Source organism: Theropithecus gelada, chromosome 3 (assembly GCF_003255815.1).
Source record: "Theropithecus gelada isolate Dixy chromosome 3, Tgel_1.0, whole genome shotgun sequence".
Taxonomy (NCBI): Eukaryota; Metazoa; Chordata; class Mammalia; order Primates; family Cercopithecidae; genus Theropithecus; species Theropithecus gelada.
Window position 1 is genome coordinate 15,829,750 of NC_037670.1, and position 26,666 is coordinate 15,856,415.

At 48.0% G+C, this 26,666-nt stretch overlaps 2 protein-coding genes and 1 pseudogene across 6 annotated transcripts in view; 2 read left to right on the forward strand and 1 right to left on the reverse strand.

Annotated features, from left to right (window-relative positions):
* The window catches only part of LOC112620663, a 37,748-nt gene extending 33,204 nt beyond the window's left edge, over window positions 1-4,544 (reverse strand). Inside the window, exon 1 of the mRNA XM_025379415.1 lies at window positions 4,506-4,544. Within this exon, the coding sequence (XP_025235200.1) occupies window positions 4,506-4,544 (39 nt within the window). The remainder of the gene's footprint in view (window positions 1-4,505) is intronic.
* A 25-nt stretch (window positions 4,545-4,569) lies between these two features.
* On the forward strand, window positions 4,570-6,090 carry LOC112620665 (annotated as a pseudogene).
* A 10,569-nt stretch (window positions 6,091-16,659) lies between these two features.
* The window catches only part of RAC1 (Rac family small GTPase 1), a 30,795-nt gene continuing 20,788 nt past the window's right edge, over window positions 16,660-26,666 (forward strand). For 3 of the 5 annotated variants that reach the window (XM_025378467.1, XM_025378468.1, XM_025378470.1), the window contains exon 1: window positions 16,660-17,001. In XM_025378467.1, the coding sequence (XP_025234252.1) occupies window positions 16,967-17,001 (35 nt within the window). In that variant the 5' untranslated portion in view covers window positions 16,660-16,966. The remainder of the gene's footprint in view (window positions 17,002-26,666) is intronic. The other 2 variants (XM_025378469.1, XM_025378472.1) reach the window with 2 other exon arrangements.

Below are 26,666 nucleotides of genomic sequence, written 5' to 3' on the forward strand. Positions count from 1 at the left end.
GTGGCGTGATCTCGGCTCACTGCAAGCTCTGCCTCCCGGGTTCACGCCATTCTCCCGCCTCAGCCTCCCAAGTAGCTGGGACTACAGGCGCCCGCCACCACGCCCGGCTAGTTTTTTGTATTTTTAGTAGAGACGGGGTTTCACCATGTTAGCCAGGATAGTCTTGATCTCCTGACCTCGTGATCCACCCGCCTCAGCCTCCCCAAGTGCTGGGATTACAGGCTTGAGCCACCGCGCCCGGCCTTTTTTTTTTTTTTTTTGAGACAGTGTCTCACTCTGTCCCCCAGGCTGGAGTGCAGTAGTGCGATCATAGCTCACTGCAGCCTCAACGTCCTGGGCTCGAGTGATCCTCCCTCCTCAGTCTCCCAAGTAGCTGGGACTACAGGCGCATGCCGCTACAGATGGCTAATTTTTAAATTTAGGGTATTTAAATGAGGTCCTGCTATGTTGCCCAGGCTGGTCTTCAACTTCTGGCCTCAACTGATCCTCCAGAGTTGGCCTCCAAAAGTACTGGGATTACAGGCGTGAGCCACTGTGTTGGGCTGTTGGAAAATTTTTTATTTATTACCAAATCATTGGCAAATCTCTGTGGCTCACACCTGTAGTGCCAACACGTTGGGAGGCCAACACTGGAGGATCAATGAGGCCAGGAATTTGAGTACAGCCTGGGCAATATAGTGAGACCCTGTATCTACAAAAAATAAAAATATTGGCCGGGCATGGTGGCTCACACCTGTAATCCCAGCACTTTGGGAGGTCGAGACAGGTGGATCACTTGAGGTCAGGAGTTCAAGACCGGCCTGGCTAACATGGTGAAGCCCCGTTTCTACTAAAAATACAAAACATGATCTGGGCATGGTGGTGCGTGCCTGTAATCCCAGCTACTCAGGAGGCTGAGGCAGGAGAATTGCTTGAACCCGGGAGGCAGAGGTTGCAGTGAGCTGAGATAACGCCATTCCACTCCAGCTTGGGCAACAAAAGTGAAACTCCACCTAAAAAAATAAATAGGCCGGGTGCAGTGGCTCACACCTGTAATCCCAGCACTTGGGGAGGCCGAGGCGGGTAGATCACGAGAATCAGGAGATCGAGACCATTCTGGCTAACACAGTGAAACCTCGTCTCTACTAAAAATACAAAAAATTAGCTAGGCATGGTGGCAGGTGCCTGTAGTCCCAGCTACTGAGGAGGCTGAGGCAGGAGAATGGCGTGAACCCAGGAGGCGGAGCTTGCAGTGAGCTGAGATTGTGCCACTGCACTCCAGCCTGGGCTACAGAGCGAGGCTCTGTTTCAAAAAAAATAAATAAAATTTAAAAATAAATAAATAAATAAATAAATAGGCCAGGTGCAGTGGCTGACGCCTGTAATCCCAGCAATTTGGGAGGCCAAGGCGGGTGGGTCATGAGGTCAGGAGATCAAGACCATCCTGGCTAACACAGTGAAACCCCATCTCTACTAAAAATACAAAAAATTAGCCAGGCGTGGTGGCGGGCACCTGTAGTCCCAGCTACTCTGGAGGCCGAGGCGGAGCTTGCAGTGAGCTGAGATTGCACTACTGCACTCCAACCTGGGTAACAGAACAAGACTCCATCTCAAAAAAATAAACAAATAAATTTAAATAAATAAATAAATAAAATAAAAATAGAAATAAAACTATTAGCCAGACATAGTGGTGCACACTTGTCGTTCTAGCTACTTGGGAGGCTGAGGTGGGAGAATCGATTGAGCCCAGGGGTTCAAGGCTGCAGTGAGCTATGATTGCACCACTGCACTCCAGCATGGGTTACAGAGGAAGACCCTGTCTCAAAAAAAAAAAAAAAACTCCACAGTTTTTTTTGAGGTCTTTAGTATGAGTTCTTCTGTGCTAGCTGAGGTTTTAAAAATGTGCACTATGTTAAACAATTATTTAAAGTAAATGGTTTAAAGTCATTTAAACTAAATGACTTTAATTATAAAAGAAAACAAATAACAGGCTGGGTGAGGGGCTCACGCCTGTAATCCCAGCACTTTGGGAGGCAGAGACTGGTGGATCAGTTGAGGTTGGGAGTTCAAGACCAGCCTGGGCAACACGGTGAAACCCTGTCTCTACTGAAAATACAAAAATTAGCCAGGCATGGTGACAGGCACCTGTAACCCCAGCTACTCAGGAGGCTGAGACACGAGAATCCCTTGAACCTGGGAGGCAGAGGTTGCAGGGAGCCAAGATTGGGTCATTGCACTCTAGCCTGGGTGACAAGAGTGAAGCTCCATCTCAAAAAAAAAAAAAAAAAAAATTGCCGGGCGTAGTGGCTTACTCCTGTAATCCCAGCACTTTGGGAGGATGAGGTGGGCGGATCACCTGATGTCAAAATGCCTGTAATCTCAGTTACTTGGGAGGCTGAGGCAGGAGAATCACTTGAACCCAGGAGGCAGAGGTTGCCACGACTCCGCCATTGCACTCCAGCCTGGGCAACAAGAGTGAAACTCCATCTCAAAAACAAAACAAAACAAACAAAAAATAAAGTTTGATTTTGATGTCTAAAGTATGAGCTTTTCTGTATTAGCTGATGTTTTAACAATGTGCACATTGTTTTTTTTTTTGTTTTTTTTTTGTTTTTTTTGTTGAGAAGGAGTCTGGCTCTGCCGCCCAGGCTGGAGTGCAGTGGCCGGATCTCAGCTCACTGCAAGCTCCGCCTCCCGGGTTTACGCCATTCTCCTGCCTCAGCCTCCCAAGCAGCTGGGACTACAGGTGCCCGCCACCTCGCCTGGCTAGTTTTTTTGTATTTTTAGTAGAGACGAGGTTTCACCGTGTTAGCCAGGATGGTCTCGATCTCCTGACCTCGTGATCCGCCCGTCTCGGCCTCCCAAAGTGCTGAGATTACAGGCTTGAGCCACCGCGCCCGGCCACAATGTGCACATTGTTAAACAATCATTTAAAGTAAATGATTTAAAGTCATTTAAGTTAAATGACTTTAATTAAAAAAAAATCAGGCCAGGCACAGTGGCTCACACCTGTAATCTCAGCATTTTAGGAGGCCGAGGCAGGTGGATCACGAGGTCAAGAGATCAAGACCATCCTGGCCAACATGGTGAAACCCTATCTTTACTAAAAATACAAAAATTCGCTGGGCATGGTGGCGTGTGCCTGTAATCCCAGCTACTTGGGAGGCTGAGGCAGGAGAATTGCTTGAACCCGGGGGTAGAGGTTGTAGTGAGCCGAGATCACACCACTGCATTCCAGCCTGGTGACACAGTGAGACTCCATCTCAAAAAAAAAAAATGTACTGTCTTGTTCCTCCACATCTTTATGGCACTTAGTGGACCTGTGGACTGGTAGAATGGAGAACACAAAGTTCATTCTCCTCATTGTACAGATGAGTAATGAGAAAAAAAAGGCTTAATGACTTAGCAACGTCACAGAGCCCATTGGTGACTAAGCTGGGGCCAGGTTGGCAGCAGAAGTCGGCAGTTCCCGGGCTTCTATCCCAGTGTGCCTTCCACTATACCACGCTTCCAATGCAAAATGTCAGCAAGGTTTATATAATTAAGAGAAAACAGTCCTTTTCTTTGGGCCATCAGACACTTGTATTTGAAGGGATCCAGAACCTTCCTTGGGGTTTTTATTCTTCTCATTAAGATGGCAAATTAGGGTGGGCACAGTGGCTCACACCTGTAATCCCAGTACTTTTTGGAAGGCCAAGGCCAGAGGATCACTTGAGTCCAAGAGTTCGAGACCAGCCTGGGCAACATAGCAAGGCCCCATCTCTACAAAAAAAGTTAGCTGGGTGTGATGACACATGCCTGTGTTCCCAGCTACACAGGAGGCTGAGGCAGGAGGATCTGTTGAGCCCAGGAGGTTGAGGCTACAGTGAGCTATGATCGTTCCACCACTGCAATCCAGCCTGGGTGACAGAGTGAGACTCAAAAAAAAAAAAAAAAAAAAAAAGAAGAAGATAAAAAGAAAGATGATAAATTATATTAACATACTACAAGAATTAGCCAGGGGTGGTGGCGTGCACCTGTAGTCCCAGCTATTTGGGACTCCACCGCTTGAGCCCGGGAGGTTAACTGCAGTGATCCAAGATCTTGCCACTGCATTCCAGCCTGGGTGATAGAGTGAGACCTTGTCTCTAAATAAATAAATAAGAGAAGGAACTATAAACAAATATTGAACCTTAATTGGCTGGGCACGGTGGTTCACGCCTGTAATCTCAGCACTTTGGGATGCCGAGGCGGGCGGATCACGAGGTCAGGAGATCGAGACCATCCTGGCTAACATGGTAAAACCCTGTCTCTACCAAAAATACAAAAAATTAGTCAGGCGTGGTGGCGGGCGCCTGCAGTCCCAGTTACTCGGCAGGCTGAGGCAGGAGAATGGCGTGAACCCGGGAGGCGGAGCTTGAGTGAGCCAAGATCGCACCACTGCACTCCAGCCTGGCGACAGAGTGAGACACCGTCTAAAAAAAATAAAAAATAAATTAAAAATTGAATGTTAATTAATAATATGCATTCTGGCCTTTCCATGCTACCCACAGAGAGGTCTCTCTGGTGTTGTTCTGGATTATCATCGTAACTTAAAGAGAAACTTTCACAATGTCCGGAGCCCTTGATGTCCTGCAAATTAAGGAGGAAGATGTCCTTACGTTCCTTGCAGCGGGAACCCACTTAGGTAGCACCAATCTTGACTTCCACATGGAACAGTACATCTATAAAAGGAAAAGTGATGGCATCTACATCCTAAATCTGAAGAGGACCTGGGAGAAGCTTCTGCTGGCAGCTTGTGCCATTGTTGCCATTGAAAACCTTGCTGATGTCAGTGTCACATCCTCCAGGAATACTGGCCAGAGGGCCGTGCTGACGTTTGCTGCTGCCACTGGAGCCACTCCAATCGCTGGCCACTTCACTTCTGGAACCTTCACTATCCATATCCAGGAAGCCTTTCAGGAGCCACAGCTTCTTGTGGTTACTGACCCCAGGGTTGACCAACAGCCTCTCACAGAGGCATCTTATGTTGACCTACCTACCTTGCTCTGTGTCACACAGATTGTCCTCTGCACTATGTGGACATTGCCGTCCCAAACAACAACAAAGGAGCTCACTCAGTGGGTTTGAAGTGGTGGATGCCGGCTCAGGAAGTTCTGCTCATCTGTGGCACCATTTCCCGTGAACACCCGTGGGAGGTCATGCCTGATCTCTACTTCTTTTCTTTTTTTCTCCAGATAGAGTCTCACCCTGTCACCCTGGCTGGAGTGCGATGGCGCGATCTCAGCTTACTGCAACCTCCGCCTCCTGGGTTTAAGCGATTCTCCTGCCTCAGCCTCCCGAGTAGCTGGGACTACAGGCACCTGCCACCACACCCGGCTAATTTTTTGTATTTTTAGTGGAGACGGGGTTTCACCGTGTTAGCCAGGATGGTCTCGATCTCCTGACTTCGTGATCCGCCCGCCTCGGCCTCCCAAAGTGCTGGGATTACAGGTGTGAGCCACCGTGCCCAGCCGGTGATCTCTATTTCTATAGAGATCCTGAAGATGTTGAAAAAGAAGAACAGGTTGGGCCAGGAGCAGTGGCTCACGCCTGTAATCTCAGCACTTTTGGAGACCAAGGTGGGTGGATCACGAGGTCAGGAGTTCGAGACCAACCTGGCCAACATGGTGAAACTCCGTCTCTATTAAAAATACAAAATAAAATTAGCCAGGTATGGTGGTGCGTGTCTGTACTCCCAGCTACACGGGAGGCTGAGGCAGGAGGATCTCTTGAACCCAGGAGGCGGAGCTTGCAGTGAGCTGAGATCCGGCCACTGCACTCCAACCTGGGCGACAGAGCAAGACTCTATCTCAAAAAAATTAAAAAATAAAAATAAAATAAAAAGCTGTCTGCTGCTGAAAAGGCTGTGACCAAAGAGGAATTTCAGGGTGAATGGACTGCTCCAGCTCCTAAATTCACTGCTACTCAGCCTGAGGTTGCAACTGGTCTGATGGTGTGCAGGTGCCCTCTGTGCCTATCCAGCAGTTCCCTACTGAAGACTGGAGCAGTCAGCCTGCCACGGAAGACTGCTCTGCAGCTCCCACTGCTCAGGCCACTGAATGGGTAGCAGCAACCACTGAATGGCCTTAAGGTGTTCTTGCATGGGCTCTTAAGCAACTTGGAAATAAGGTTGACGTAAAATAAACATCAGTTTCTAAAAAAAAAAAAAATGCAGTCTGAAGTGTTGAAGGGTAAAATGCACTGATTTCTGTAACGTCTTTAGTTTTTTCGGGTTTTTTTGGTTTGGTTTGGTTTCGTTTTGAGACGGAGTCTCGCTCTGTCGCCCAGACTGGAGGGCCGTGGCGTGATCATGGTTCACTACAAGCTCCACCTCCCGGGTTCACACCATTCTCCTGCCTCAGCCTCCTGAGTAGCTGGGACTACAAGCTCCCATCACCGCGCCCGGCTAAGTTTTTGTATTTTCAGTAGAGACGGGGTTTCACCGTGGTCTTTCCTGACCTCGTGATCCACCCGTCTCGGCCTCCCAAAGTGCTGGGATTACAGGCGTGAGTCACCGCGCCCAGCTCTGTAACTTCTTTTGAATTGAATTTAAAAATGAGGTGAATTAGGCCAGGCATGGTGGCTAACGCCTGTAATCCCAGCACTTTGGGAGGCCGAGGCGGGCGGATCGCAACGTCAGGAGATCGAGACCATCCTGGCTAACACAGTGAAACCCCGTCTCTACTAAAAACACAAAAAATTAGCTGGGCGCCGTGGCGGGCGCCTGTAGTCCCAGCTACTCAGGGGGCTGAGGCAGGAGAATGGCGTGAACCCGGGGGGCGGAGCTTGCACCTCCGCGACAGGGCCAGACTCTGTCTCAAAAAAAAAAAAAAAAAAAAAAATGAGGTGAATTGTTGAATGGATAAACGGATAGATACGTGGTAAAGCAAGTGTAATAAAATGTTCATTGCAGAATTTAGGTTGACATACGGCTGTTCACTGTATATTTCTTTCAACTTTTCTGTGTATTTGAAAATTTGTAGGCTGAGTACAGTGACTCACGCTTGTAAACCCAGCACTTTGAAAGGTTGAGGCGGGTGGATCACTTGAGATCAGAAGTTCGAGACCAGCCTGGCCGACATGGTGAAACCCCATTGCTACTAAAAATACAAAAATTAGCCAGGCATTGTGACTTGTACCTGTAATCCCAGCTACCCAAGAGGCTGAGGCTTGAACCCAGGAGGCAGAGGTTGCAGTGAGCTGAGATCGCACCACTGCACTCCAGCCTGGGTGACAGAGCGAGACTCCATCTCTAAAAAAAAAAAAAGAAAAGAAAGAAAAGGCCGGGCGCGGTGCCTCACACCTGTAATTCCAGCACTTTGGGAGGACAAGGCGTGTGGATCATGAGGTCAGGAGATGGAGACCATCCTGGCTAACATGGCGAAACCCCAGTTACTCAGAAGGCTGAGGCAGGAGAATTGCTTGACCCCAGGAGGCGGAGGTTGCAGTGAGTGGTGATCGCTCCACTGCACTTCAGCCTGAGCAACAAGGAGACTCCATCTCAAAAAAAAAAAAAAAAAAAAAAATTGTATAATAAAATGCTAGGGCCGGGCTTGGTGGCTCACGTCTGTATTCCCAGCAGTTTGGGAGGCTAGGGTGGGCAGATCACCTGAGGTCAGGAGTTTGAGACCAGCCTGGCAAATGTGGCGTAAACCCAGTCTCTACTAAAAACACAAAAACTGGCCAGGTACGGTGGCTCACGCCTGTAATCCCAGCACTTTAGGAGGCTCAGGCAGGCGGATCATGAGGTCAGGAGTTCAAGACCAGCCTGGCCAACATGGTGAAACCCCATCTCTACTAAAATTACAAAAATTAGCTGGATGTGGTGGCAGGTGCCTGCAATCCCAGTTACTTGGGAGGCTGAGGCAGGAGAATCGTATGAGCCCAGGAGGCAGAGGTTGCACTGAGCAGAGATCACACCACCATACTCCAGTCTGGGTGACAGAGCAAGATTCTGTCTCACAACAGAAACAAAATCAAAAGAAAGGAGAGGTATGGCACCAAGAATACACTTCTCGTCGTTATCACCTCCACGCATTGTCATCACAGGGGAGCCGGTTAACAAAAGTGGTTTGTCTTGTAACTATTCCTGGCTGTTCACACTAGTGGAAATTGACCCAGTTATAGACCCTGTGCGGGTTTATGGCCACACAGACTCCCTGCTCCGATACGGCCTCTCATACAATGATCCGCATGACCTGGGAGGCCCCTTCTCTCTTCAGCTTTGTGGTATCTCCCATTTCTGCCTCTTGTAGCTTCTTTCTTTTGGTTTATTTCCTTCTACTGAAGCAACATATGTTCCAGCAGCTTTCTGGGATGTGGTGTGTGGGAGGTAAAACTTTTTTGAGAACTTGCCTGAAAATGTTCTTATTTTATCCGCCTACTTGATCAATAGTTTGACTATGAGCAGAATTCTTGTGTGAAAACTTTTTTCCTTTAGAATTTTTCTGAAGGCATTGCTCCACCCTTGTAACTGCTGGGAAACCCCAAACCATTCTATTTCCTGTTTCCTTAAACCATGTGTTTTCTCTTTGGAAGCTTATAGGATCTTATCTGTTGCCATTGTTCTCAAGTTCCCCAATGATGTACTCTAGGTTGCGACTGTTTCAGTCACTGGGTTGGACTTTCCATCTGTAAACTGCTGTCATTCAGGTCTGGGAAATTTCCTTTCAATATTTTCTTTTTTCTTTTTTTTTTTTTTTTTTGAGACGGAGTCTCACTCTGTCGCCCAGACTGGAGTGCAGTGGCCGGATCTCAGCTCAATGCAAGCTCCACCTCCCAGGTTTATGCCATTCTCCTGCCTCAGCCTCCCAAGTAGCTGGGACTACAGGTGCCTGCTACCTCGCCCAGCTAGTTTTTTGTCTTTTTTAGTAGAGACGGGGTTACACCGTGTTAGCCAGGATGGTGTCGATCTCCTGACCTAGTGATCCACCCGTCTCAGCCTCCCAAAGTGCTGGGATTACAGGCTTGAGCCATCGCACCCAGCCGCCTTTCAATATTTTCGTGATTGTTTTCCTCCTTTGCTTGTTCTTTGTTCTTTCTTTTTCTGTTATAGGGTGCATTTTTTGTTTGTTTGTTTTTGTTTTTTTTTGAGACTGAGTCTCACCTATCGCCCAGATTAGAGTGCAGTGGCTCTCTTTAGGCTCATGGCAACCTCTGCCTCCCAGGTTCAAGCGATTCTCATCGTGCCTCAGCCTCCCGAATAGATGGGATTACAGGCGCACACCACCATGCCCAGCTAATTATTATGATTATTATTATTTGAGATGGAGTCTCACTCTTATTGCCCCGGCTGGAGTACAATGGCGTGATCTCAGCTTACTGCAAGCTCTGCCTCCCGGGTTCAAGCAATTCTCCTGCCTCAGCCTCCAGAGTAGCTGGGATTACAGGCGTGTGCCACCATGCCCAGCTAATTTTTGTATTTTTAGTAGAGACGGGGTTTCACCATGTTGGCCAGGCTGGCCTCGAACACCTGACCTCAGGTGATCCACCCACCTCGGCCTCCCAAAGTATTGGGATTAAAGTGTGAGCCAACACACCCGGCCTATAGGATGGGTGTTATTAAGCCGGTTGGATCTCCTGGTTTTCTTTTCTTTTCTTTTTTTTTTTTTTTTTTGAGGCAGAGTTTTACTCTTGTTGCCCAGGCTGGAATGCAATGGCACGATCTCAGCTCACCACAACCTCTGCCTCCCAGGTTCAAGGAATTCTCCTGCCTCAGCCTTCTGAGTAGCTGGGATTACAGGCACGTGTGACCACGCCCCGCTAATTTTTGTATTTTTAGTAGAAACTGGGTTTTGCCATGTCAGTCAGGCTGGCCTCAAACTCCTGACCTTGTGCTCAGCCTGTCTTGGCCTCCCAAAGTGCTAGGATTATAGGCGTGAGCCACCGCACCCAGCCTAATTTTGTATTTTTAGTAGAGACAGGATTTCTCCATGTTGGTCAGGCTGGTCTGGAACTCCTGACCTCAGGTGATCCTCCAACCTCAGTCTCCCAAAGTGCTGGGATTACAGGCATGAGGCATCGTGCCTGGCCAGATCTCCTGGTTTTCTAGTGTTCCCACTGTTTCCTTTTTTGTTTTTGAGACAGGATCTTGCTCTGTCACCCAGGCTGGAGTGTACAGTTCACTACTGCTTCGAACTTCTTTTTTTTTTTTTTTTTGAGACGGAGTCTCGCTCTGTCGCCCAGGCTGGAGTGCAGTGGTGCAATCTCCACTCACGCAAGCTCTCCCTCCCGGGTTCACGCCATTCTCCTGCCTCAGCCTCCCGTGTAGCTGGGACTACAGGCGTCCGCCACCACGCCCGGCTTATTTTTTGTATTTTTAGTAGAGACGGGGTTTCACAGTGTTAGCCAGGATGGTCTCGATCTCCTGACCTCGTGATCTGCCTGTCTCGGCCTCCCAAAGTGCTGGGATTATAGGCGTGAGCCACCGCTGCCTAGAACTTCTGAGCTCAAGTGATCCTCCCACCTCAGCCTCCCGGGTACCTGGGACTATGGGCGGGTGCCACCACACTCAGCTAATTTTTGTTTCTTTTTTGTAGTGGGGGGTCTCACCATGTTGCCCAAGTTGGTCTCAAACTCCAGGGCTCAAGCAATTCTTCACCTTAGCCTCCCAAAGTGCTGGGATTATGGGCGTGAGCCACCATGCCCACCCACCCAGTCCCAGCTTTTCAATTGAGTATTTTTAATCTCTGCTAAATTGCTTTTAATTTCCACAAGTTAAAAAAACACAAAAAACTTTCTATTTTTTCCTTTTTAAGTAGAACCCCTTCTTATTCATGAATGAATAATATTATCTTATTTCTAGCCTTAAAAATAACCATTTACTGGCCAGGCACGCCTGTAATCTCAGCACTTTGGGAGGCTGAAGCGGGCGAATCACGAGGTCTGCGGTTCGAGACTAGCTTGGCCAATATGGTGAAACCCCGTCTCTACTGAAAAATACAAAAATTAGCCAGGTATGGTGGTGCGTGTCTGTAGTCCCAGCTACTCAGGAGGCTGAGCCAGGAGAATCACTTGAACCTGGGAGGTGGTGGTTGCAGTGAGCCGAGATCATGCCACCGCACTCCAGCCTGGGTGACAGAGTGACACTGTGTCTCAAAAAAAAAAAAAAAATATATATATATATATATATATATGGGTCTAAATATATATAAGATCTATCTCTACCTAAAAATATATATAAATACATATTTACATATAAATATAATATAGGCCGAGTGCAGATAATCCCAGCACTTTGGGAGGCCAAGGCCAGTGGATCACCTAAGGTTTGGAGTACAAGACTAGCCTGGCCAACTTGGTGAAAACCTGTCTCTACTAAAAATATAAAAATTAGCCAGGCATGGTGGCAGGTACCTGTAATCCCAGCTACTCAGGAGGCTGAGGCAGGAGAATAGCTTGATCCCGGGAGGTGGAAGTTGCAGCATGCCGAGAACACACCACTGCACTCCATCCTGGGTGACAGAGTGAGACTCCAGCTCAAAATATATATTATATAACATATTTATAAATATATATAGTAATATATATTTATAAAGTAATATATATTTTAATATATAGTAATATATTTATTTATAAATAATATATATTTATATAAATAAAAAATGTATATTTTTTCCAGAGATGGGGGCTTGCTATGTTGTCCAGGCTGGTTTCAAATGCCTGGACTCAAACAATCCTCCTACCTCAGTCTCCCAAACTGCTGAGATTACAGATGTGAGCCATGGCGCCTGGCCCCATGTTGATATCTGTTTGTTTTTTACCTCCTGCCCTGGACAGATTCCACTCTCCACCCTCTTCCCTCCTCCCCAGAGGAAAACCGTCAGCATGGAACCATGAAGGAAGGGATTGGGGAGGCTCAAGATTCAGCCTACTAAATCTCTGTTTTTATGTTTTGTATTCCAGGCCCTATGCCTGGTCCTAAGGCCAAATACCCTGTGTTTCACTCTCTCTAGAGTGGAATCACGTCTTTTGTAGGTGAAGGGTAGGGTGGCCCCCTTACCGAGTGCATAACAGGCGGCCATGCAGGTCTTCTGCTGCTTTTCAGCTTTCATCCGTCTTCCTTATCCTACTCTCCCCTTACTCCTAGTTCCCTAAGGCCAGGGTGCCATCAATCCCAGCTCTTAAATGACTCTTTCATGTAGATCTGTTTTTTTTTTTGAGACGGAGTTTCGCTCTTGTCGCCCAGGCTGTAGTGCAATGGTGCAATCTCAGCTCACTGCAACTTCCGCCTCCTGGGTTCAAGCGATTCTCCTGCCTCAGCCTCCCAAGTAGCTGGGATTACAGGTGCCTGCCACCACACGCAGCTAATTCTTGTATTTTTAGTAGAGATGGGGTTTCACCATGTTGACCACGCTGGTCTCAAACTCCTGACTTCAGGTGATCCACCCTCCTTGGCCTCCCAAAGTGCTGGGATAACAGGCACGAGCCACTGGGCCCAGCCTAGGTCTAGTGTTGACCTGCCCTTCCCACTGCCAGTACACTACAGGTGGCTAAGTCAGTTACAACCATTCTGTCCACACATTCCTTCTTTCTTAATCCCTCTGTTCTAGGTTTCTGCCTTTTATTCCAGAAGTCCCCTTTCTGGAGGTCTAGTGGGATGTTGGGTAGAAGTAAAATGAGACACCTACAATCCAATCTGTAATCTTAACCTGGAAATGAATACTATATGTTAATTACCCATTGTGTGTCTGCCCCACTAGAATGCAGGCTTTAGAATGCAGAATAGCAGGGATCTTTTTCGTTCTTTTCACATTCTAACATCTAAGCAGCCAGGGGAGTGGAATGAATGAATGGCCTTGAATGGAGGACCTAGGCAGGGTGTACAATTGCATCCATAATAGGCGCTCAAAAAATAAATATATAAAACATTTAGAAACACATATGGTTGCCGCAGGTGATGGCTCACGCTTGTAATCCCAACACTTTGGGAGGCCCGAGGTTGGCAGATCACTTGAGGTCAGGGGTTCGAGACCAGCCTGGCCAACATGGTGAAACCCCGTCTCTACTAAAAACACAAAAGTTACCTGGGTGTGGTGGTGCACACCTGTAATCCCAGCTACTTGGGAGTTGTAGTGAGCTGAGATCGTGCCACTCTACTCCAGCTTGGGCGACATAGTGAGCCTCCATCTCAAAAACATAAAATAAAATAAGAAGAAAAGAAATACACATGGTCTAATAGAGTATCATTTGCATTTATTATTATTTTTTTTTTGAGATGGAGTTTTGCTCTTGTCGCCCAGGCTGGATGACACGATCTTGGCTCACTGCAACCTCCACCTCCCCGGTTCTAGCAATTCTCCTGCCCCAGCCTCCTGAGTAGCTGAGATTACAGGCGCCCACCATCACGCCCAGCTAAATTTTGTATTTTTAGTAGAGATGGAGTTTCACTATGTTGACCAGGCTGGTCTTGAACTCCTGACCCCAGGTGATCCACCCGCCTCGGCCTCCCAAAGTGCTGGGATTACAGGTGTGAGCCACCGCGCCCGGCCACATTTATTAATTTTAATTTAAGCTGCACATAATGGCTCACGCCTATAATCTCAGCAGTTTGGGAGGCTGAGGCTGGCACATCACTTGAGTCCAGGAGTTGAAGACCAGCCTGGGCAACATAGCAAAAAATATACAAAATTACATACAAAAATTATCCTTGTGTGGTGAGGTGCACCTGTGGTCCCAGCTACTCGGGAGGATCACTGAGCCCAGGAGACAGAGGCTGTAGTGAGCTGTGATTATACCACTACTCTCCAACCTAGGTGTCGAAGGCAGACCCTGTCTCAAAAAAACCCACAATTTTTAAAAAATTAACTTTTTGGATCATTTGTTGCTATGGGGAATATTCCAAGCAGATACTGAAGCCTAAAGTTGGACAACTGTTCTCACTCAGTTTTAAATTAACTGGTTTTCATATGTGGGTTGTACATTAATTTAATTAATTTTTTTGAGACAAAGTCTCCCTGTCACCCGGGCTGGAATGCAGTAGCTCGATCATAACTCACTGCAGCCTCAACCTTCTGGGCTCAGGAGATCCTCCTGCTTTGGCCTCCCAAGTAGCTGGGACAACAGGGGCATGCTACCACACCTGGCTAATTTTTTTTAGAGATGGGGGTCTTGCTATGTTGCCCAACCTGGTCTTGAATTCCCGGCTTCAAGCAATCCTCCCACCTCAGCCTTCCAAAGTGCTGTGATTACAGGAATGAACCACTGCATCTGGCATATTTATTTTATTTTTGGAGATGGAGTCTTGCTCTGTTGCCCAGGCTGGAGTGTGGAGTGCAGTGGCACGAAAAAAAAAAAAAAAAGAGTTCCAACAGCAGACTGGGCAGCATGGGGAAACTCCATCTCTACCAAAAATAGAAAAATCAGCCAGGTGTGGTGGCACCTGCCTGTAGTCCCAGCAACTTGGGAGGCCGAGGTGGGAGCTTGCTAGAGCCCAGGAGTTTGGGACCAGACTGGGCGACATAGTGAGATCCTGCCTCTATATAAAAAATCAAAAAAAAAAAAGTTACACCGACTATATATGACTTCTTAATTTTGCTTACAAAATGTTCATTATGCATATGAAAAGATAACTAAGAGGAAATATACCAAAATATTTGCACTTTCACCGTCTAATGGCCATTATCTCCAGAACTTGGTACAAAGTATGAGGCATAGCACTAAATACATTAAAAACAAGTAACAGAAAATGCATATGCGACCCAGGAGAACATGGAACACTTTTTTTGTTTTTTTGTTTTTTTTGAGAAGAAGTCTTGCTGGTCGCCCAGGCTGGAGTGCAGTGGTGAGATTTTGGCTCAATGCCACCTCCACCTCCCGGGTTCAAGCGATTCTCATGCCTCACCCTCCCGAGTAGCTGGGATTACAGGCATCCGCTGCCATGCACGGCTAATTTTTTTGTGTTTTTAGTAGAAACGGGGATTCACCACATTGGCCAGGCTGATCTCGAACTCCTGACCTCACGTGGATCTGCCCAGCTTTGCCTCAAAAAGTGCTGGGATTACAGGTGTGAGCCACCACGCCCGGCCGGCAACACATTTTTTTGACTGAATGGACATGGTTATTGCTGAATAAGGGTATGGTGTATGATTTCATTCTTCCTTATAGTTTTAGATTCTGAATTTCCTAAAAGGACCTAATGTCATTGCACATAGTTATTACATGAAGATAACGAAACGGGGGGTGGAAATCAGTGCCCTCCGATGGCCCCGAGCCGGAGTTAGTGACAGGGAGCGTGACTCCTGCAACCACAGTCCCTCTTTTTTTTTTTTTTTTTTTTTTTTTTAAGACGGACTCTCACTCTGTTTCCCAGGCTGGAGTGCAGTGGTGCGATCTCGGCTCACTGCAACCTCTGCCTTCTGGGTTCAAGCGATTCTCCTGTTTCAGCCTCCTAAGTAGTTGGGATTAAAGGTGCCTGCCACCACATCCGGTTAATTTTTGTATTTTTTATTTATTTATTTTTTGAGACGGAGTCTCGGTCGGTATCCCAGGCTGGAGTGTAGTGGCGCGATATCAGCTTGCTGCAACCTCCACCTTCTGGGTCCCGGTTCAAGCAATTCTCCTGCCTCAGCCTCCCGAGAAGCTGGGATTACAGGCACAGTCACCATGCCCAGCTACTTTTTTTCTTTTATTTTTAGTAGAGATGGGGTTTCACCATGTTGGCCAGGCTGGTCTTGAACTCCTGACCTCGTGATCCGCCTGTTTCAGTTTCCCAAAGTGCTGGGATTACAGGCGTGAGCCATGATTTTGTATTTTTTTTAGTAGAGATGGGGTTTCACCATGTTGATGAGACTGGTCTCGAGCTCCTGAACTTGTGATCCACCCGCCTCGGCCTCCCAACCAAAGTGCTGAGATTACAGGCGAGAGGTGAGCCACGGCGCCCAGCCACCACAGATTCCTTTTTTTTGAGACGGAGTCTGGCTCTGACTCCAGGCTGGAGTGTAGTGGCGCCCTCTCAGCTCACTGCAACCACCGCCTCCCAGGTTCAAGCAATTCTCCTGCCTCAGCTTCCTGAGTAGCTGGGACTACAGGTGCGCGCCTCCACGCCCGGCTAATTTTTGTATTTTTAGTACAGACGGGGTTTCACCATGTTGGCCAGGATGGTCTCAATCTCTTGACCTTGTGATCCGCCCTCCTCGGCCTCCCAAAGTGCTGGGATTACAGGCGTGAGCCACCGCGCCCTGACAGGTTCCTCTTGTTTTTTTTTTTTTTGAGACGGAGTTTCGCTCTTGTCGCCCAGGCTGGAGTGCAATGGCGTGATCTCGGCCCACTGCAACCTCCGCCTTCCGGGTTCAAGCGATTCTCCTGCCTCAGCCTCCTGAGGAGTTGGGATTACAGGTGCCCGCCACCACGCCCCGTTAATTTTTTGTATTTTTATTAGAGACCGGGGTTTCACTATGTTGGCCAGGCTGGTCTTGAACTCTTGACCTCAGGTAATCCGCCCCCCTCGGCCTCCCAAAGTGCTGGGATTACAGGCGTGAGCCACCGCGCCCGACTGACAGGTTCCTCTTAAAGCCTAAACCGTGAACCCCAGGGAAAAGACCTGCAGGTCCGGCCACGCCCAGACCTCCTTAGCGCGCCAAGATGGCGGCCGCCGCGCCCCGCGGTCGGAGCCGAGCGGTCCCGAGCGCTTCCGAGCATTCCCGAAGTCCAGAGAAACTCCGGGAGCGGCGCGGGCGGGAGCGGCCCCGCCCGGAACCTGGGAGCCGCGACGCCGGCGCGGGGGAGGGGAGGCCGGATGTGAGTGGAGCGGCCATTTCCTGTTTCTCTGCAGTTTTCCTGAGCTTTGGGTGGTGGCCGCTGCCGGGCTTGAGCTTCCAGTCCGTGGAGGGCGAGGCGGCGTGGACAGCGGCCCCGGCACCCAGCGCCCCGCCGCCCTCAAGCCGCGCGCTCGTCCGCCGCGCCCTGAGCCCGCCGCTTCCTATCTCAGCGCCCTGCCGCTGCCGCCGCGGCCCAGCGAGCGGCCCAGATGCAGGCCATCAAGTGTGTGGTGGTGGGAGACGGGTGAGTGCGCGGCCGGGGCCGGACTGGGGACGGCGGGGTCGGTCGCGGGCGGGGGTCTGGCCCGGACTGAGACCCAGGCAGGCAGGCCGCCCGGCCGCTGCGGGCTCGCGTAGGCGGTGGGCCTGGGCCTGTATCGCGGGGCGGGGGCCGCGGGCTGGCGCCCCCACTGGACCCTGACTTCCCGGGCGGCGCGTGCCTGGTTCCGGCTCTGGATGGAGGAGGGCCTTGCCGCTCGCCGGCCGGAGGGAAAAGTGAACTCCACCCTCCGGCTTTCTTCCCGGACGCCGCCCGCCGCCCTCCTCGGGAGCGCTCGTAGAGGAAGCGCTCTTGGAGATTTTGACCATTTTTCCAAAAAGGGACTCTTTCTTGTTTTTTTGCATGAACCTCTCAATTCGCCTTGAGAGCTGTGTTGGGAACGCGGCGGTCAAGTCGATATTTGATGCATGCTTGATTGTGCGGGCCTCTTTGGTGCCCCCAAACTTTTCTTTAGAAAAATGTATTTTTTTCATAGACCGGTTCTCGCTGTGTTGCACAGGCCGGTCTCGAACTCCTGGGTTCAGGCGGTCCTCCCATCCCAGCCTCCCAAAAATGCTGGGATTACAGGCGTGTGCCACCACGCCTGGCTAATCTTTAAAACTTTTTGTAGAAATGGGGGTTGGGGGTCTCGCTGTGTTGTCCAGGCTGGTCTCGAATTGCTACGCTCAAGTGATTCTCCTGCCTCTCAGCCTCCAAAAGTGCTGGGGTGACACCGCGCCCGGCTTCTAAACTTATTTTCGAGCAGGATTTTTCAACTTACACTTCTGCCACTGTTAGGATTCTTAAAATTGTTGTTTTCGCCTATTCCGTGGAGAAAGTTTTTAAGATGCTGGCTGGGAGGAGCCGGCTGTAAGGGGCACTGTTTTTTCTTTCTTTTTTTTTTTTTTTTTTTTTTTAACGTGGTGTGGTCATTGACAAACTGTTCTTTGCTTAACGCGTTAGGTATGGGATGTAGCAGAACTGGCCCCCTGTGACTCCAGACATTGCTTTTCATGACTGTGGTGGTTACAGGCCCTGGAGGAAGACAAGACTTGTCTTATGCAATTTTTTTCTCCCATAGAAACAAGAATCTCAGTGTAACCCAAGCAAAATCGCGCGTCTCAGCGTTGCTTGTATAGGTTAGTGTTAGCAAGGAAGAATTACTACCAGTTTAATAAAACTCAGTGCAACTGGTACATGTTCCAGTAAAGTCCAAGGCAAGCTCTGGCATCACGGTTAACTGGTTGATATTCTTCAAACTTGTCATTAGGACAGATTTTGGTTCTTGCAATTCAGATGCAAGAAGGATAATTAGACAACTGATTTTTGTAAGATGCCCATCTGTCATATTTGTCTTGGAAATGTGAAAGAATATTATTAATGCCTCATAATTCTGTTTATATAATAACTAAAACTTCTAGCTTTCACTTATTTAAGAGTATGTAGGCTATCCAAGGTTTTTTTTTTTTTTTTTTTTTGTGAGACGGAATCTCATTCTATTGCCCAGGCTGGAGTGCAGTGGCACGATTGCGGCTCACTGCAACCTGCGCCTCCCAGGTTCAAGCGATCCTCCTGCCTCAGCCTCCCTAGTAGTTGGGATTATAGGCATGCGCCACCGTGCCAGGCTAATTTTTTTTTTTTTTTTTTTTTTTTTTGAGACGGAGTCTCGCTCTGTAGCCCAGGCTGGAGTGCAGTGGCCGGATCTCAGCTCACTGCAAGCTCCGCCTCCCGGGTTTACGCCATTCTCCTGCCTCAGCCTCCCGAGTAGCTGAGACTACAGACGCCCGCCACCTCGCCCGGCTAGTTTTTTGTATTTTTTAGTAGAGATGGGGTTTCACCGTATTCGCCAGGATGGTCTCGATCTCCTAATTTTTGTATTTTTTAGTAGAAACGGGGTTTCACCATGTTGGCCAGGCTGGTCTCGAACTCCTGACCTCAGGTGATCCACCCGCCTGGGTCTCCCAGAGTGTTGGGATTACAGGTGTGAGCCACCGCGCCCAGCCCAATTTTTTTTTTTTTCTTTCTTTCTTTTTTTTTTTGTTTTTTTTTTTGTTTTGAGACAGGGTCTCACTCTGTTGCCCAGGCTGGAGTACAATGGCGCTATCTCTGTTCCTGCAACCTCTGCCTCCCAGGTTCAAGCAATTCTCATGCCTCAGCCTCACAAGTACCTGGGATTACAGGCACACATCACCACACCCAGCTAATTTTATTTATTTATTTATTTTTAATTTTTTTGGTAGAGATAGAGTTTCGCCATGTTGGCCAGGCTGGTCTCAAACTCCTGACCTCAAGTGATCCCCCCCCGGCCTGTTTTTTTTTTAATAAGTCATATTACTGATAATTATTTGAAAAATTCTGAAACTAAAACATAAGCATAGCAGATACGTTTATTTAATACTAACTGATTAAGGACCTCTGCTGTTTGAATTGGCTGTTTTATCTAGTCAGATAACTTGTCCAATGCCTATCCTGGAATCTGGACCCTCCCTTCAAATACCCACTCCACCGCTTACATGGGGTAACCCTAAGCACATCCCCCACCTCCCAGGAGAGGTGGTTCAGCGGGAGGTCAACAAGAGCAAACAAGATGTTGGTTATTAACTACTTTGCAGGTGCCCCTTGCTGAGTGCTTAGTAAGTGCCAGGTACTGTTACTGCGGTTTCTACTACTGAGGCTCTGTGAGGGAGTATTAGGTTTAAAAACCTGTGGCCTTAAGGTTTCAGTCTGTTTTTTTTTTTTAATTAGTTATGAGCATTTGAGCAAGCACAGTTTTGTTTTGTTTTTTTTGAGACAGAGTCTCGCTCTGTCGCCAGTTCTGGAGTGCAGTGGCGCAATCTTGGCTCACTGCAAGCTCCGCCTCCCGGGTTCACTCTGTTCTCCTGCCTCAGCCTCCCGAGTAGCTGGGACTACAGGCGCCCGCCACCACGCCCGGCTAATTTTTTTGTATTTTTAGTAGAGACGGGGTGTCACCGTGTTAACCAGGATGGTCTTGATTTCCTGACCTCGTGATCTGCCTGCCTCGGCCTCCCAAAGTGCTGGGATTACAGGCTTGAGCCACCGTGCCTGGCCAAAGATGTATCTCGAATAGTTTCTGTTTTTGGTTTTTTTTTTTTTTTTTTGAGACAGGGTCTCACTGTTGCCCAGGCTGGAGTGCAATGGCAGAATCTCAGTTCACCACAACCTCCACCTCCTGGGTTTCAAGCGACCCTCCCACCTCAGCCTCCCGAGTAGTTGGGACTACAGGCACATGTGTCTACACCTAGCTAATTACAGGTGTGGTGGCACACGCCTGTAATCCCAGCTACTCAGGAGGTTGAGGCAGGAGAATCGCTTGAATCTGGGAGGTCGAGGTTGCAGTGAGCCAAGATTGTACCACTGCACTCCAGCCTGTGTGACAGAGGGAAACTCTCACTTTTTTTTTTTTTTTAAAGGGGATACACCATCGTCAATTCCTGCTTTGACCCTTTGCCTGGACCATGGCAGTGTCCTTTCAGGCTGTACCTCCATCCTGCCCTCCTGTGCCTCTGCTTACACTGGGCTCCAAAGGAAACTCCTGCTCCTTGTCTCATCCGTAGGGGTGTTTCTGTCTTCTCATTGCTAGTCTTTGGATGCCTTGCCATCTTGTTTGCTCCTTAACTCTGCCTACAGCTTTGTGAATAATTCCTTCATGAAAATCTCTATTCGAATCTTCTGGGATGAATTTTTTTCTTCTGGGACCCTGACTGATAGAGACTGGTAATGCACCCATATGAAAATATGTCAGCCGGGCGCGGTGGCTCACGCCTGTAATCCCAGCACTTGGGGAGGCCAAAGCAGGAGGATCACCTGAGGTCAGGAGTTTGAGACCAGCCTGGCCAACATGGTGAAACCCTGTTTCTACTGAAAGTACAAAAATTAGCTGGGCAAAGGCCGGGCGCGGTGGCTCAAGCCTGTAATCCCAGCACTTTGGGAGGCCGAGCCGGGCGGATCACGAGCTCAGGAGATCGAGACCATCCTGGCTAACACGGTGAAACCCCGTCTCTACTAAAAAATACAAAAAACTAGCCGGGCGAGGTGGCGGGCGCCTGTAGTCCCAGCTACTCGGGAGGCTGAGGCAGGAGAATGGCATAAACCCGGGAGGCGGAGCTTACAGTGAGCTGAGATCCGGCCACTGTACTCCAGCCTGGGCGACAGAGCGAGACTCCGTCTCAAAAAAAAAAAAAAAAATTAGCTGGGCATGGTGGCGGGTGCCTGTAGTGCCAGCTACTCTGGGGGCTGAGGCAGGAGAGTGGCGTGAACCTGGGAGGCGGAGCTTGCAGTGAGCCGAGATCGCACCACTACACTCCAGCCTGGGCAACAGGGCAAGACTCCTTCTCAAACAAAAAGAAAAAAATTCTAGATTTCCTGAATAGCAATTTAGTTGAGATTGGCCATGAAATATGACATAGGGTTAATACTTTTTTATTCTTTTTTTTTTTTTTTTTTTTTTTGGGGGGGGGTTTTCCTTTGTTGCCCAGGCTGGAGTGCAGTGGCCGGATCTCAGCTCACTGCAAGCTCCGCCTCCCGGGTTCTCACCATTCTTCCGCCTCAGCCTCCCGAGTAGCTGGGACTACAGGCGCCCACTACCTCGTCCGGCTAGTTTTTTTTGTATTTTTTTTTAATAGAGACGGGGTTTCACCGTGTAAGCCACCATGGTCTCGATCTCCTGACCTCGTGATCCGCCCGTCTCAGCCTCCCAAAGTGCTGGGATTACAGGCTTGAGCCACCGCGCCCGGCCAATACCTTTTTATTCTAAGATAGTTGTTTCTGAGCATGGGCTCTATGATACTGTTTTTCCTCCACCTTACTGCTGCCCCACCCTGTGACTTTCACTTAGTGGACCTTTGCCCCAAGATTTCTCTCAGCTTTTCTTAGGTAAGACAGTGTCACCTGGGCACGATGGCTCACGCCTGTAATCCCAGTACTTTGGGAGGCCAAGGTGGGTAGATTGCCTGAAGTCAGGAATTCGAGATCAGTCTGGCCAACATGGTGAAACCCTGTCTCTACTAAAAATACAAAAAAATTAGCCAGAGATGGTGGTGGGTGCCTATAATCCCAGCTACTCAGGAGGTTGAGGCAGGGGAATTGTTTGAACCAAGGGAGGTGGAAGTTGCAGTGAGCCGAGATCACGCCACTGCACTCCAGCCTGGGTAACAGAGCGAGACTCTGTCTCAATAAAAGGACAGCATTTTACATTCAGGTATTTATAAACAACAGTTTTATTTTTTATTTGTTTATATTTTATCTTGGCTCACTGCAGCCTCCGCCTCCTGGGTTCAAGTGGTTCTACTGCCTCAGACTCCCGAGTAGCTGGGATTACAGGCGTGCTCCACCACACTGGCTAATTTTGTATTTTTAGTAGGAACGGGGTTTCTCCATGTTAGCCAGGCTGGTCTCAAACTCCTGACCTCAGGTTATCCACCCGCCTTGGCCTCCCAAAATACTGGGATTACAGGCGTGAGCCACTACGCCTGGCAATTTTTTGTATTTTTAATAGAGACAGGGTTTTACCATGTTCACCAGGTTGGTTTCAAACTCCTGACCTTAGGTGATCTGCCTGTCTTGGCCTCCCAAAGTGCTGGGATTACGGGTGTGAGCCATCATCCCTGGTCTAAACAATTGCTTTATCTTTATTTTTATTTTTATTTTTTTAAATTGCTTATTATTATGTTTTGAGACGGAATCTCGCTCTGTCACCGAGGCTGGAATGCAGTGGCGCGATATGGGCTCACAGCAACCTCTGCCTCCCGGGTTGAAGTGATTCTCTTGCCTCAGCCTCCTGAGTAGCTGGGATTACAGGCACCCACCACTGCGCCCGGCTAATTTTTGTATTTTTAGTAGAGATGGGGTTTCACCATCTTGGCCAGGCTGGTCTCAAACTCCTGACCTCAGGTGATCCACCCGCCTCAGCCTTCCAAAGTGCTGGGATTACAGGCGTGAGCCACCACGCCCAGTCTGATTTTGAAAAAGAATAGGGGTTGTGTGCAGTTAGATATAAATTCTTATTTTTGAACTCTTGTGTGTTCAGCTGGCTTGTATCAGCCACACCAGGTTTAGACTTGATTCTAGAAAGGTAGTCTAAAGTAAAGCCTGCTTCAGACTTCAACTCAGTTGTACATGGTGTCTTCAGCCTGAATGAGAAACTTTATGCAGTATCTTAATTTTTGAAGTCTCTAGTGGTGATAATGGCTAGCTTTCTTTCTTTTTTTTTGTTTTGTAGAGACAGAGTCTTGCTCTGTCTCCAGGCTGGAGTACAGTGGCACAATATCAGCTCCCTGCAACCTCTACCTCCCAGGTTCAAGCAATTCTCCTGCCTCAGCCTCCCACCACGCCCAGCTAATTTCTTTTGTATTTTAGTGGAGATGGGATTTCACCGTGCTGCCCAGGCTGGTCTTGAACTCCTAAGGTCAGGCAGTCCACCCACCTCACCCTCCCAAAGTGCTAGGATTATAGGTGTGAGCCACCGCACCTGGCCTGTGGCTAGTTTTCTTTACATTGATTGTGAAGTCAGCTATTAGTGGTAGAACATCATAATTTTAGATTAGGTTTTGTGTTTATTTAGCGCTGAACTACTCTAGTGGTATATTTTTCCGGACAGATTTTATCTGCATAATTAATGCAGTTATATATAAGGTCTACCGTTACATAATCCCCATACCTTATTTCTCAGTGTAAATTGAAGACCTTTATGCAAGATCTTTAATTTATTCAATAAGTATGAATATATATTTGACAGTTACTAAATTCTGCCTTGTCCTTAAGATCTACATACTTTTTTTTGTTTGTTTTTTGAGTCAGAGTCTTGCTCTGTTGCCCAGGCTGGAGTACAGTGGTGTGATCTCGGCTCACTGCAACCTCCACCCCCCGGCCTCAAGCAATACTTCTGCCTCAGCCTCCTGAGTAGCTGGGATTACAGGCGCCTGCCACTACACTCAACTAATTTTTTGTGTTAATAGAGATGCGGTTTCACTATGTTGGTCAGTCTGGTCTTGTACTCCTGCCTGAAGTGATCCACCTGCTTTGGCCTCCCAAAGTGCTGGAATTACAGGCAAGAGCCACTGCGCCTGGCCAAGATCGCTTTTAAGACAGCAGTATATGCTGTGTATTTTGGTTTGCAATTGTAATTGTCATTGGAAGAGTTTGGCTTTTCTGTCCTAGGTCGACGTGTCTTTAAAAAAAGGCAGTGCAGAAAGTTGTTATTTTTGAGCTTCCTGGATCTTTTTTTTTTTTACATGAGGAAATTCCTAGTGTTTCCAGATTTATTGATTGTGTGTGCTTTTAAGTTTTGGTTTATAGATTTCAGGAAGTAACACTCCCCTCAAAAAGTAAGTAAAAAGTTCTGTTGGCTGGGCGTGGTGGCTCACGGCTGTAACCCCAGCACTTTGGAAGGCCAGGTGGGTAGATCTCCTGAGGTCAGGAATTCGAGACCAGTCTGGCTAACATGGCAAAACCCCATCTCTACTTAAAAAAAAAAAAAAAGCTGGATGTGGTGGCACTTACCTGTACTCCCAGCTACTTGGGAGGCTGAGGCAGGAGAATTGTTTGAACCCAGCAGGCGGAGGTTGTGGTGAGCCAGGATTGCACCACTGGGCTCCAGCCTGGGAGACAGAGCCAAGACTCTGTCTTTTTAAAAAAAAAAAAAAAATGTTATCTTAATGGAGAAATGAAGAGCATAATAGGAACATAAGTTATTTGCTTTCATTGTGGTTATTTCTACAGGATAGGGCAGGGGAAGCACAGATAGGTTAAGAAAAATTGTAGCATCATGAACTAGGGGGAAATCCAATGTAGAAATGGCATGAACTTTCTTCCAGCCCACTCATGTTGTTTCCTAGAGTGATGACATCGCTCAATGATTGAAAAGAGGTTGAACTGAGCAGTTAATTATATAAAGTTAGAAATTCCAAAGCAAGTAGTAACTTCCAGAAATTCTCCAGCAGCATGAGTCAAGACTTATGGCCAAATATGGCTTCCATTCTTCATGAAGGAAAGGCCATGGAAAGGCTATCACATTGCCCAGTGCAGATGTTCACTTGGTTTGTGGAAGTGCAGCGTGGACAAGGAAGGAATAAATACGCTAATAGGAGTGGAATAACCTTTTTCTTTTACCCATTTTAAGAAATTAAGTAGGCCGGGCGCGGTGGCTCAAGCCTGTAATCCCAGCACTTTGGGAGGCCGAGGCGGGTGGATCATGAGGTCAGGAGATCGAGACCATCCTGGCTAACACGATGAAACCCCGTCTCTACTAAAAAATACAAAAAACTAGCCGGGCGAGGTGGCGGGCGCCTGTAGTCCCAGCTACTCCGGAGGCTGAGGCAGGAGAATGGCGTAAACCCGGGAGACGGAGCTTGCAGTGAGCTGAGATCCGGCCACTGCACTCCAGCCTGGGTGACAGAGCGAGATTCCGTCTCAAAAAAAAAAAAAAAAAAAAAGAAATAAAGAGCCCAAATAGACAACACAATCCTAAGCAAAAAGAACACAGCTGGAAAAATCACATTACCCTACTTCAAACTATACTACAAGTCTACAGTAACCACNAAAAAAAAAAAAAAAAAAAAGAAATTAAGTAAAAGTTTTCATCAAAAGACTTAAAGAGGAGTTGATTTTATCTTTTAAGATTGCACTTAGTTTAAAGGTAAGGTTACACTTTAAAGTAAGAATTCTATAATAATCATGTTTTTATAAGACATAGATTTGTAACAAATAGTGACTGGTAATAAAATTTCAGTCAATATCAGGTTATGCCAGTGTCTTGAATTTCTTGACAGTTGAGCCTTTCTCAGCTAAAGATGTCATTTGGTAAAGGAAGTTTTAGAGGATGTTAGACACAGCTGGTTGCATTTATAGTAGTAGCTTTGTTCCTCATATGCATAGAAGAGACATAGGACAGGATCGTAAAAGAAGTGATATGACGTTTTATCATAACAGTCAAAACCTTGAAGCAGCTTATTCTTGACACTGAGTGGCAACTGTTGTTAAGGTTTTTACACAACCTTTATCTTTTTTTTTTTTGAAACGGAGTTTCACTCTTGTTGCCCAGGTTGGAGTGCAATGGTGCAATCTTGGCTCACTGCAACTTCTGCCTCCTGGTTTGAGGTGACTCTCCTGCCTCAGCCTCCTGAGTAGCTGGGATTACAGGCATGCACCCCCAGCTAATTTTGTAGTTTCTCCATGTTGGTCAGGCTGGTCTCGAACTCCTGACCTCAGGTCACCTGCCCGCCTTGGCCTCCCAAAGTGCTGGGATTACAGGCGTGAGCCACCGTGCCCAGCCAACCTTTATCATTTTTTTTTTGTTGTTGTTTTTTTTTTTGAGACGGAGTCTCGCTCTGCCGCCCAGGCTGGAGTGCAGTGGCCGGATCTCAGCTCACTGCAAGCTCCACCTCCCGGGTTCACGCCATTCTCCTGCCTCAGCCTCCCGAGTAGCTGGGACTACAGGCGCCCGCCATCTCGCCCGGCTAGTTTTTTGTATTTTTTAGTAGAGACGGGGTTTCACCGTGTTCGCCAGGATGGTCTCGATCTCCTGACCTCGTGATCCACGCGTCTCGGCCTCCCAAAGTGCTGGGATTACAGGCGTGAGCCACCGCGCCCGGCCACCTTTATCATTTTTTTTTTTTTTTTTTTTTTTTGAGGGG